The 12,700-nt window shown below is 50.9% G+C and overlaps 1 protein-coding gene across 1 annotated transcript; it reads left to right on the top strand.

Annotated features, from left to right (window-relative positions):
• Window positions 1-981: 981 nt before the first annotated feature.
• LOC129134412 (synaptophysin-like protein 1) lies at window positions 982-10,985 on the top strand. The gene is made up of 5 exons (XM_077192406.1): window positions 982-1,113; window positions 2,836-2,972; window positions 4,175-4,385; window positions 9,407-9,584; window positions 10,649-10,985. Exons 1-5 carry the CDS (start codon window positions 1,045-1,047, stop codon window positions 10,867-10,869), a joined length of 816 nt encoding a protein of 271 aa, XP_077048521.1. The 5' UTR covers window positions 982-1,044; the 3' UTR covers window positions 10,870-10,985.
• The last annotated feature ends 1,715 nt before the right edge of the window (window positions 10,986-12,700 follow it).

Genomic DNA, 12,700 nt, shown 5'->3' with positions numbered 1-12,700 from the left:
CAGCTGAGGGGACACCTGGGACAGCTCTGGGGACACCTGGGACAGCTCTGGGGACACCTGGGGACATCTGGGACACCTGAGGGGACACCTGGGGACACTTCTGGGGTGATTTTTTGGGTCCCCTGGGGACTTTTTTGGGGGGCATTTTTGGGGTCCTGGGATCAATTTTTTGGTCTTTGGGGACATTTTGGGGTCCCTGGGGTCATTTTGGGGACATTTTTGGGGTCTTCAGGGACATTTTGGGGGTCCCAGGTGACTTTCGGGAGATTTTTGGGGTCATTTTTAGGGTCCCTTGGGGAATTTTTGGGATCATTTGGGGACATTTTGGGGTATTTGAGGACTTTTTGGGGTTCCTTGGGGACATTTTAGGGACATTTTTGGGTTCTTTGCAGACATTTTGGGTCCTTGAAGGGACATTTTTGGGGACATTTTTGGGGTCTCTGGGATCATTTGGGGTCCCTGGGGACATTTTTGGGGACATTTTTGTGGTTTTGGGGATTTTTTGGGGTCATTTTTGGGACATTTTTGATTTTTCTGGGGACATTTTTGGTGGTTTTGGGACATTTTGCGTCCCCGGGGCTGTCGAAGGGGGCGTGGCCAGCGGGGTTTATGCAAATAAGCCGCGGGTTTGGGGGGAGCCGTGCCTGTACAAACCAATAAAGCGCGATTAAATCATTAATTATGCAAATGAGGCGCGTTTGTCAGCGGGGGGGCTCATTAACCAGCCGGGAGGGGGCGGGGAATTATGCAAATTAAGGGTGTATTTATGGAAATTAACATGGCGGTTATGGCAATTAACATGGCGGAAGCGCGGCGGGGCTACGCAAGTGAGCGATATGCAAATGAGCGATATGCAAATAACAATGTGGGGCGGATAAAAGGCGCGGCCTGATTTCCATATAAGGAGAGGATTGAACCCTGCGGGCCAATCAGCGCGCGGGATGCAAATGAGGCCGCGGTGCTGAAGGGGAGGGGGCGCGAGGCTGCGCGGCGCGGGGGATGTGACGTCACTTCCGTCGCGCGGCGCGTGACGTCACGGCAGCAATGGCGGCGCCGCGGGTGTCGCTGGGGGCGCTGAAGGAGCCGCTGGGGCTGAGCCGGGGCCTGCAGTGGGTGAGGGACTGGGGGATACTGGGATGGACTGGTTTATACTGGTTTGGACTGGTTTGGACTGGGATGGACTGGGATGGACTGGGATGGACTGGGAGGGGACTGGGATCGGAACTGGGACAAACTGGGAGCGACTGGGAGGGGATCGGGGGGTACTGGGATGAACTGGGAGCGACTGGGAGGGAACTGGGGCGGGTTTGGGGCTACTGGTTTGTACTGGGAGGGGACTGGGATCGGAACTGGGAGCGACTGGGAGGGGATCGGGGGGTGCTGGGATAAACTGGGAGCGACTGGGAGGGAACTGGGAGGGAACTGGGGCGGGTTTGGGGCTACTGGTTTGTACTGGTTCATACTGGGATGGACTGGGAGGGGACTGGGAACGGAACTGGGACAAACTGGGAGCGACTGGGGAGGGGATCGGGGGGTGCTGGGATGAACTGGGGGGAACTGGGGCAGATCGGGGGGGGAGCTGGGGGGGGTTTGGGGCTACTGGTTTGTACTGGTTTGTACTGGGATGGACTGGGAGGGGAACTGGGAGGGGAACTGGGACAAACTGGGAGTGACTGGGAGGGGTTTGGGGTTACTGGGAGGGACTGGGAGTGACCGGGAGCCAAACTGGGGGAACTGGGAAGGGACTGGGAGGGAATTGGATGAAAATTTTGGGGATTTTTGGGAATTTTGGGGCTGCATTTTTTTTTAGTTTTTATTATTATTTTGTTTTTATTTTTATTTTTTTATTATTATTTCTATTATTTTTATTACATCATTATTTTTATTTTTATTATTTCTATTATTTCTATTATATTATTGTTTTTATTTTATTTTAATTATTTCTATTCTTTTTATTATATTATTATTAATTTTTTTATTTTTATTATTTTTATATTATTATTATTGTTATTATTCCGAGTATTTTATTATTATCCCAATTTTTGTTGCATTTTCCCCATTTTCCCCATTTTTTACCAAATTTTAGAGCCAAAAATTCGAAATTTTCCCAAGTTTTCCTGAATTTTCCCTTTTTTAACCAAATTTTGCCCTTAAAAATTTCAAATTTCCCCGAGTTTTCCCATTTTTACCAAATTTTGCCCCCCAAAATTCCGTATTTTTCCAAGTTTTCCAAATTTTCCCATTTTTTCCCATATCTTGTTCTCAAGAACCCCAAATTTTCCCAAATTCCCCATTTTTTAACCAAATTTTGCCCTCAAAAATCCCACAAAAAAATTTCCCAAAACTTCCCCATTTTTGACCAAATTTCCATCCAAAAAATCCCAAATGTTCCCCAAATTTTCATCTCAAAAATCCCAAAATTTTCCCAATTTTCCCAAATTTCCCCATTTTTATCCAAATCTTGGCCTCAAAAATCTCAAATTTCCCAAATTTTCCCATTTTTCACAAAAATTTAACCTAAAAAATCCTAAATTTCCCCAAAATTTCCCCAAATTTCCCCATTCTTATCAAAATCTTGGCCTCTAAATCCCAAATTTCCCCAAACTTTTTCCATCTTAACCAAATTTTCCCTTCCAAAATCCCAGTTTTTCCCCCAAATTTTTACCGTTTTTCCCCAAATTTTGACCTCAAAACCTCCAAATTTTCCCAAAATTTTCCCAAATTTTCCCCCAATTCCCCCAATTTTCCCCATGGTTTTTTTTTCCTTCCCTTCCCCCAAAATCCATCATTTCAATTTTTCCCCATTTTTCCCAAAATCCCCGTTTTTCCCCCCAGTTTTTCTCCATCTTCGCCTTCGCCACCTGCGGCGGCTTCGAGGGCTCCGTCACCGTCAGCGTCACCTGCGCAGGTGGGGACAACGGCACCGAGGCGCGGGCGACCAACGTCACGGCCTTGTATGGATACCCCTTCAGGTGAGACACACCTGGGACAGGTGAGGGACACACCTGGGGACATTGGGGACACACCTGGGACAGGCGACCAACGTCACGGCCACCTACGGGTACCCCTTCAGGTGAGACACACCTGGGGACATTGGGGACACCTGGGGACACACCTGGGACAGGTGATGAACGTGACGGCCTCGTACGGGTACCCCTTCAGGTGAGCGGGGACACACCTGGGACAGGTGAGGGACATTGGGGACACACCTGGGACACCTGGGAGACACTTGGATGGGGGGGGGGAATGGAAGGTGCAGAACGTTCCAAAGTTGTCCCAGGTGACCCCAGGTGTGCTCAGTCCCTCCCAGGTGTCCCCAGGTGACCCCAGGTGTGCTCAGGTGACCCTCAGGTGATTCCAGCTGTGCTCAGGTGACCCCAGGACCCTCTCAGGTGTTCTCAGGTGACCCCCAGGTGTGCTCAGGTCACCTTAGATCCCCCTCAGGTGATTCCAGGTGTGCCCAGGTGACCCCAGGTCCCTCTCAGGTGACCCCCAGGTGATTCCAGATGTGCCCAGGTGACTCTCAGGTGACCCCAGGTCCCTCTCAGGTGATTCCAGGTGTGCCCAGGTCCTTCTCAGGTGACCCCAGGTGTGTCCAGATGACCCCAAGTGTGCTCAGGTGACCCTCAGGTGATCCCAGGTGTGCTCAGGTGACCCCAGGTCCTTCTCAGGTGTTCTCAGGTGACCTTAGATCCCCCTCAGGTGACCCCAAATGTGCTCAGGTGACCCCAGATTCCTCTCAGGTGACCCCCAGGTGATTCCAGGTGTTCTCAGGTGACCCCCAGGTGATTCCAGGTGACCCCAGGTCCCTCTCAGGTGTGCCCAGGTGACCCCAGGTGTGTCCAGATGACCCCCAGGCAATTCCAGGTGACTCCAGCTGTGCCCAGGTGTGTCCAGGTGACCCCAAGTCCCTCTCAGGTGTTCTCAGGTGACCCCCAAGTCCCTCTCAGCTGTGCTCAGGTGATTCCAGGTGTGCCCAGGTGACCCTCAGGCGGTTCCAGGTGACCCCAGGTCCCTCTCAGGTGTGCTCAGGTGACCCCAGGTGTGTCCAGATGACCCCCAGGTGATTCCAGGTGACTCCAGCTGCGCCCAGCTGTGCCCAGGTGACCCCAGGTGATTCCAGCTGTGCCCAGGTGTGCCCAGCTGTGCCCAGCTGTTCCCCTCCTCTCCCCAGGTTGAACCAGGCCGTGTTCCAGCCCTCCCTGACTCACCTGTGCAACCACACCTGGCCCCAGGACGTTCACCTGGTCGGGGATTTCTCCTCGGCCGCCAGGTTCTTCGTGGGCGTGGCCGTGGGCGCCTTCCTCTACAGCCTGGGGGCGCTGGGGCTGTACCTGGGCTACCTGCACCTGTACAGGTGTGCGGGGTCCCGCCTGCCCCTCCTGGTGAGTGACAGTCACCTGCACAGGTGTGCCCAGGTGGGGTCTGGTGGGGTTTGGGAACTCAATTCAGGTGAGCCCAGGTGAGCTCAGGTGGGGTTTAGGAACTCAGAACCAGTGGGCTCAGGTGGGCTCAGGTGCGTCCAGGTGGGATTTGGGGACTCCATTCAGGTGGGTTCAGGTGGGACTTACCTGCTCAGGTGAGCTCAGGTGGGGTTATGGAACTCAATTTACCTGTACAGGTGTGCTCAGGTGTGTTCAGGTGGGATTTGGGAACTCAATTCAGGTGTGTCCAGGTGAGCTCAGGTGGGATTGACCTGTTCAGGTGTGTTCAGGTGGGGTTTGGGAGCTCAGAACAGGTGGGCTCAGGTGGGTTCAGGTGTGTCCAGGTGGGATTTGGGAACTCTATTCAGGTGTGTCCAGGTGGGATTTGGGAACTCTATTCAGGTGTGTCCAGGTGGGGTTCACCTGTACAGGTGTGACCAGGTGGGGTTTGGGAGCTCAGTTCAGGTGAGCTCAGGTGGGATTTAGGAACTCACCTGTACAGGTGGGCTCAGGTGAGCTCAGGTGGGATTTGGGGACTCAATTCAGGTGTGCCCAGGCAAGCTCAGGTGGGGTTTAGGAACTCAACTTACCTGTACAGGTGTGTCTAGGTGGGATTGACCTGCTCACGTGGGGTCTGATGGGGTTTGGGAGCTCAGAACAGGTGGGCTCAGGTGTGACCAGGTGGGGTTTAGGAACTCAACTCACCTGTACAGATGTGCTCAGGTGTGTTCAAGGGGGATTTGGGAACTCCATTCAGGTGGATTCAGGTGGGATTGACCTGTTCAGGTGAGCTCAGGTGGGGTTTGGGAACTCAGGTGAGCTCAAGTTTGTCCAGGTGAGCTCAGGTGGGATTTGGGAGCTCAGTTCAGGTGGGCTCAGGTGGGCTCAGGTGTGTCCAGGTGGGATTTGGGAGCTCAGGTGAGCTCAGGTGGGGTTTAGGAACTCAATCCAGGTGGGTTCAGGTGTGCCCGGGTGTGTTCAGGTGGGATTTGGGAGCTCACTTAAGGTGTGCTCAGGTGGGGTTGACCTGCCCAGGTGTGCTCAGGTGTGCTCTGGGGTGTTACCTGTACAGCCTGGGGGCGCTGGGGCTGTACCTGGGCTACCTGCACCTGTACAGGTGTGCAGGGTCCCGCCTGCCCCTCCTGGTGAGTGACATTCACCTGCACAGGTGGGGTTTGGGAGCTCAGAACAGGTGGGCCCAGGTGTGCCCAGGTGGGATTGACCTGCCCAGGTGGGATTTAGGAGCTCAGTTCAGGTGTGTCCAGGTGGGATTTGGGAGCTCAGGTGTGCTCAGGTGAGCTCAGATGGGATTTGCGATCTCAGGTGGGATTTAGGAACTCAGTTCAGGTGAGCTCAGGTGTGTCCAGGTGAGCTCAGGTGGGGTTTAGGAACTGAATTCAGGTGAGCTCAGGTGCGTCCAGGTGGGCTCCAATGGGGTCTAGGAGCTCAGTCCAGGTGTGTCCAGGTGGGATTTGGGAGCTCAGGTGGGGTTTAGGATCTCACCTGTACAGGTGTGCTCAGGTGGGTGCAGGTGGGGTTTAGGAGCTCAACTCAGGTGTGTCCAGGTGAGCTCAGGTGGGATTTAGGAACTGAATTCAGGTGAGCTCAGGTGGGATTTAGGAACTGAATTCAGGTGAGCTCAGGTGTGCCCAGGTGTGTTCAGGTGTGTTCAGGTGGGGTTTAGGAGCTCAACTTACCTGTACAGGTGGGCTCAGGTGGGATTTGGGAACTGAATTCAGGTGTGTCCAGGTGGGATTTAGGATCTTACCTGTACAGATGGGCCCAGGTGACCTCAGGTGGGATTTGGGAGCTCCATTCACGTGAGCTCAGGTGGGATTTGGGAGCTCAGGTGTGTCCAGGTGGGATTTAGGAACTCAATTCAGGTGTGCTCAGGTGGGATTTGGGAGCTCAGGTGACCTCAGGTGGGATTTAGGAACTCAATTCAGGTGGTTTCAGGTGGGATTTAGGAACTCACCTGTCCAGGTGTGCTCAGGTGGGATTTAGGAGCTCGGTTCAGGTGAAATTTTTGGGCCTCCCCAGTGGGAATTCCAATGGAACGTGACAAAATTGTGAGGGAATTTTGGGGAATTTCGGTGGAATTTGGGGAATTCTGAGGAAATTTGGGGAATTTTGATGGAATTTTGGGAGGATTTTGGTGGAATTTTGATGGAATTCTGCGGATTTTAGACAAAATTCAGGGGAATTTTGACAGAATTTGGGCAATTCTGAGGAAATTTCGGTGGGGTTTCGATGAAATTCGGGGATTTTTATGAAATTGTGGGGAATTTGGGGATTTTTAGGGAATTTCTGAGGGACTTTTTGCTGAAATTTGGGAAAATTGTGATGAAATTTGGGGGGAATTTTGATGGAATTTCAGGAACTTTAACCAGGATTTTTTTTATCATTTTTGATGGAATTTAGGGGAATTATTTTGGTATTTTTTAAATTTTTAGGAATTTTTATGAAATTTGGGGAATTCTGAGGAAATTTTGGAGAATTTTGACGGAATTTCGACAAAATTTCGATGGAATTTGGGGAATTTTTGAAGGAACTTTCAATTAAATTTGTGAGAATTTTGATGGAATTTTTAGGAATTTGGGGGGGATTTTGATGGAATTTTTAGGAATTCAGGAGAATTTTTCCCCAAATTTCCAAATTTTGGTGCAAATTTTGGGGTTCCCGATGGAATTTTGGTCGATTTTGGGGGGTTTAACCCTTTGTGCCCCTTCTCTCTCCCTTTGCTGCCTCTGAAGGACCCCAGGTAAGTCCTGACCCCAAAAATTCCCATTTTTCCCCTCAAAATTCCCATTTTTCCCCTCAAAATTCCCATTTTTTTCCCTCAAAATTCCCATTTTTTCCCTCAAACTTTCCCTTTTCCCCCTTAAAATTCTCTTTTTTTCCCCCAAAATCTCATTTTTCACCTCAAAATTCCCATTTCCCCTCCAAAATTCATGTTTTCCTTGCAAAATTCCCATTTTTCACCCCAAAATTCCCATTTTCCTCTCAAAACTCTACAGGAATTTTTAACCTTTTTAGCCCAATTTTTTTCCTTTTTTCTCACTTTTTCTGTCTCTTTCACTCCTTTTATATTTTTCCCATTTTTCCTTTTTTTTCCCTCCATTTTTGGGTCATTTTCCTGCACTTTTAGATCATTTTTTGTCCATTTTTGGATCATTTTTTGTGCTATTTTTAGGTCATTTTCCTGCTATTTTTGGGCCATTTTTGGGCCATTTCTTTTCCATTTTTAGGCCATTTTGGGGGCACTTTTGGGCCATTTTCTCTCTGTTTTTTCACCTTTTTTTTAGTATTTTCTCCATTTTTGGGGCCATTTTTCCTCCATTTTTTCTCCATTTTTAATCCATTTTCTCTCCATTTTTTGTGCCATTTTTAATCCATTTTTTTCTCCCTTTTTTGTGCCATTTTTAATCAATTTTTGTGTCATTTTTCTCCATTATTGAGCCATTTCTTGCAATTTTTGAGCCATTTTTTTAATCCTTTTTTGGGCCATTTTTTCTTTATTTTTGGGCCATTTTTTGCCATTTTTGAGCCATTTTTAATCCATTTTTATGCAATTTTCACTCGGTTTTTGGGCCATTTTTTCTCCATTTTTGCGTCATTTTCCTTTTATTTTTGGGTCATTTTTGACCAATTTTGTGCCATTTTTTCTCCATTTTTTGGCCAATTTTTCTCCATTTTTTGGCCATTTTCTCTTCATTTTTGGGTCATTTTCTCTCTTATTTTTGAGTTGTTTTCCCGCCATTTTTCGCTCATTTCTTACCCATTTTTAGACCATTTTTTGGGGCATTTTTTCTCCATTTTTGTGCCATTTTTTGGGCAATTTTCACTCAATTTTTGCACACTTTTTTTCCTCCTTTTTTCCTTCATTTTTTAGAGCATTTTCCCCATTTCTGGGTCATTTTCCCACCATTTTTTCTTCTTTTTCTCTCCATTTTTGGGTCATTTTCTCTCCATTTTTGGATCATTTTTTCTCTCATTTTTGAGTTGTTTTCCTGCCATTTTGGGTCATTTTTCCTCCATTTTTGGGTCATTTTCTCTCTTATTTTTGAGTTGTTTTTTGGGGGTTTTTTTTGCATTTTTCCCACCATTTTTTGGGTCATTTTCTCTCCATTTTTTCCTCCCATTTTTGGGTCATTTTCCCCACCATTTTTTCTTCTTTTCTCTCAATTTTTGGGTCATTTCCTCTCTTATTTTTGAGTTGTTTTCCTCTCCATTTTTGGGTCATTTTCTCTCCGTTTTTTGGCCATTTTCTCTCCATTTTTGTGTCATTTTCTCTCTCATTTTTGAGTTGTTTTCCCACCATTTTGGGTCATTTTTCCTCCATTTTTGGGTCATTTTCTCTCTCTCATTTTTGAGTTGTTTTTTGGGGTTTTTTTTTGCATTTTTCCACCATTTTTTGGGTCATTTTCTCTCTATTTCTGTGCCATTTTTTTCTCTCATTTTGGGTCATTTTCCCACCATTTTTTCTTCTTTTCTATCAATTTTTGTGCCATTTTTTTCTCTCCATTTTTTGGCCATTTTGCGCCATTTTTGGGTCATTTTCTCTCCCATTTTTGGGTCATTTTCTCTCTTATTTTTGAGTTGTTTTCTCTCCATTTTTGGGCCATTTTCTCTCTCCATTTTTGGGCCATTTTCTCTCTCATTTTTAATTTTTTTCCCCCCATTTTTGGGTCATTTTCTGACCATTTTTAGCTCATTTCTTATCCATTTTCTGACCATTTTTTTGGGGCATTTCTTACCCATTTTTAGACCATTTTTGGGGCATTTCTTACCCATTTTCCCCCTCAATTTCTGTGCCCCTCCCCCATTTTCCCCTCCCCCTGCTCCTCCTCCATTTTCGCCTCTTTCCCTTCATTTTTCCCCCATTTTTCCCGGATTTTTTTTTGGGTTTTTTTCGCCATTTTTTGTGGTTTTTTCCCGTTTTTTCCCATTTTCCTGATTTTTCTCCCCGTTTCCGTGCCCAGGACCTGCTCTTCTCGTGCCTCGGTGCCGCTCTCTGGCTCGGCGCCTCCTCGGCCTGGGCCCAGGGCCTGCGCCACGTCCGGGCGGGCCGTGACCGCGCCCCTCCCCCACTGCCCCTCCCCCACCGCCAGCTGCGCCCCCCCGCGGCCACGCCCATGGGGGGGGCTGGGGGCGTCTGTGGTGAGAAACGATGGGGGAAACTGAGGCACAATGGGGGAAACTGAGGCACGGAGGGGGCGGGGCTGGGGGTGTTTGTGGTGAGAAACAATGGGGGGAAACTGAGGCACAATGGGGAAACTGAAGCACAATGGGGGAAACTGAGGCACGGAGGGGGCGGGGTCATGGGCGGGGCTGGGGGCGTCCGTGGTGAGAAACAATGGGGGAAACTGAGGCACGGAGGGGGCGGGGCCATGGTTATGGGCGGGGCTGGGGGCATCCGTGGTGAGAAACAATGGGGGAAACTGAGGCAACGGAGGGGGCGGGGCAAGGGGCGGGGGCTGGGGGGCGTCTGTGGTGAGAAACAATGGGGGAAACTGAGGCACGGAGGGGGGCGGGGCAAGGGGCGGGGCTGGGGGGCGTCCGTGGTGAGAAATGATGGGGGAAACTGAGGCACGGAGGGGGCGGGGGCCATGGTCATGGGGGGGCTGGGGGTGTCAGTGGTGAGAAATGGGGGGAAAATGAGGCATGGAGGGGGTGGGGCCAGGGGCGGGGCTGGGGGCGTCCGTGGTGAGAAACAATGGGGGAAACTGAGGCATGGAGGGGGCGGGGCAAGGGGCGGGGCTGGGGGTGTCTGTGGTGAGAAACAATGGGGGAAACTGAGGCACAATGGGGGGAAACTGAGGCACGGAGGGGGCGGGCAAGGGCGGGGCTGGGGTGTTTGTGGTGAGAAACAATGGGGGAAACTGAGGCATGGGGGGCGGGGCTGGGGGGCGTCTGTGGTGAGAAACGATGGGGGAAACTGAGGCACGGAGGGGGCGGGGGCAAAGGGTGGGGCTGGTGGCATCCATGATGAGAAACAATGGGGGAAACTGAGGCACGGAGGGGGCGGGGCCATGGTTATGGGCGGGGCTGGGGGCGTCCGTGGTGAGAAACAATGGGGGAAACTGAGGCATGGAGGGGGCGGGGCTGGGGGCAGGGCTCGGGGCGTCTGTGGTGAGAAACAATGGGGGAAACTGAGGCACAGGGAGGGGGAAAACTGAGGCACAATGGGGGGAGGGGAATCGGTCATTTTGGGCCACACCCAGACCGCGTTGGGGGCGGGGCTTGGATGGAGACAGCGGGTGGTGGGGGAGGGGTTTACGGAGATGGGGGCGGGGCTTGTAAGCCTGGCCCCGCCCCCACCCCGCGTCTCTTCCAGGCCTTCGGGTTCCTCAATCTCCTGCTCTGGGCCGGCGGCTCCTGGTTCGTCTACAAGGAGACCCCTCTGCACCGCCCGGCCCCGCCCCCCGACCCCGCCCCCATGTGACCACGCCCCCTCCCCCACACTTTTCTAGCAGTGCCCATTGGGGGGGGGCGGGGCTGAAACGTGGGGGGCGGGGCCGGGCGTTGGGGGAGGGGCTTTGTGCGCTGAGCTCTGGGGGGAGGGGAGGGGAAGGGTGGGGGAGGGGTGGGTGGGTGACAGTGACGCCTTGGGGGGCCTTGGGTTGGTTGGGCTTGGCCTTGGGTTGGTCTCAACTTTGGGTTGGTCTTGGCCTTGGGTTGGGCTTGACTTTGTTGGTCTTGACTTTAGGTTGGTCTTTACCCTGAGTTGGTTTTTGGGTTGGTCTCAACTTTGGGTTGGTCTTGACCTTGGGTTGGTCTTGACCATGGGTTGATCTTGACTTTGTTGGTCTTGACCTTGGCTTGGTTTTGACTTTAGGTTGGTCTTGGGGTTGGTCTTGGCCATGGTTGGGTCTTAACTTGGGCCTGATCTTAATCATGACTTGGTCTTGACCTTGGGTTGGTCTTGGCTTCAGGTTGACTTTGGCCATGGATTGGTCTTGACTTTGGGTTGCTGTTGACCATTTGTTAGTCTTGACTTTGGGTTGGTCTTGACCTTGGCTTGGTCTTGACTTTGGGTTGGTCTCAACTTTGGTTTGGTCTTGGCCATTGGTTGGTCCTGACTTTGGGTTGGCCTTGACTCTGGGTTTGTTGGTCTTGGCCATGGTTGGGTCTTAACTTAGGCCTGATCTTAATCATGGGTTGGTCTTGGCCTTGGGTTGGTCTTGGCTTCAGGTTAATTTTGGCCATGGGTTGGTCTTGACTTTGGGCTGGCCTTGGCCATTGATTGGTCTTGGCCATGGGTTGGTCTTGACCTTGGGTTGGTCGATCTTGACCATGAGTTGGTCTTGACTTTGGGTTGGTCTTGACTTTGGGCTGGTCTTGACCTTGGGTTGATCTTGGCCCTGGGTTTGGTCTTGAGCTTGAGTTGGTCTTGACTTTAGGTTGGTCTTGACCATTGGTTGGTTGACCTTGACTGGGCGTGGCCTTGACCTGGGCTGACCATCAATGGAGGCGACCGTTGGGTTGGCCTTGATTTCGTTAACGTTTAATTGGTTAATTGGGCTGACCATTGGGGTGGCCTTGATTTCGTTAACGTTTAATTGGTTAATTGGGCTGACCACTGGGTTGGCCTTGATTTCGTTAACGGTTAATTGGTTAATTGGGCTGACCATTGGGTTGGCCTTGACTTTGACCATCGATTGCCCGGCCTTGACTCGCGTCGGTCGTTGGGTTGAGTTTTGCTGACCATTGCTTGGGTTGACCAAGGGTTGAGTTGAGTTGATCTTGAGTTTGGCTTTGGTTGGGTTGGGTTGGGTTGACCTTGGCTGACCTTGAGTTGGATTTGGTCGACCTTGACTTGAATCGGGATCAGTTGACGTTGAGTTGGGTTGGGTTGACCTTGGGTTGGGTTCGGTTGATTTTGAGTTGGGTTGAGTTTGGTTGACCTTGGGTTGAGTTGGGTTGACTTTGGGTTGACCTTGGGTTGGGTTTGGTTGACCTTGGGTTGGGTTGACCTTGGGTTGAGTTGGGTTGACCTTGGTTGACTTTGGGTTGGGTTTGGTTGACCTTGGTTGGGTTGGGTTGACCTTGGGTTGGGTTGACCTTGGTTGACTTTGAGTTGGGTTGGGTTGGGTTTGGTTGGGTTGAGTTTTGTTGGTTTTGGGTTGGGTTGGGTTGACCTTGTCTGACCTTTGCTTGACCCCGCTCGGGATTCGCGGCCCCTGATTGGCCCCACCCCCTCTGCCCTCCTCCCATTGGCTCCTCCCCTTGGTGGGCGTGGCCAAACACTCCGGGCTCCCCTCCCCTCCCCCCCC

The sequence above is a fragment of the Agelaius phoeniceus genome, chromosome 33, assembly GCF_051311805.1.
Source record: "Agelaius phoeniceus isolate bAgePho1 chromosome 33, bAgePho1.hap1, whole genome shotgun sequence".
In the NCBI taxonomy this organism is placed as follows: Eukaryota; Metazoa; Chordata; class Aves; order Passeriformes; family Icteridae; genus Agelaius; species Agelaius phoeniceus.
This window is presented reverse-complemented; position numbering and strand designations above follow the sequence as displayed.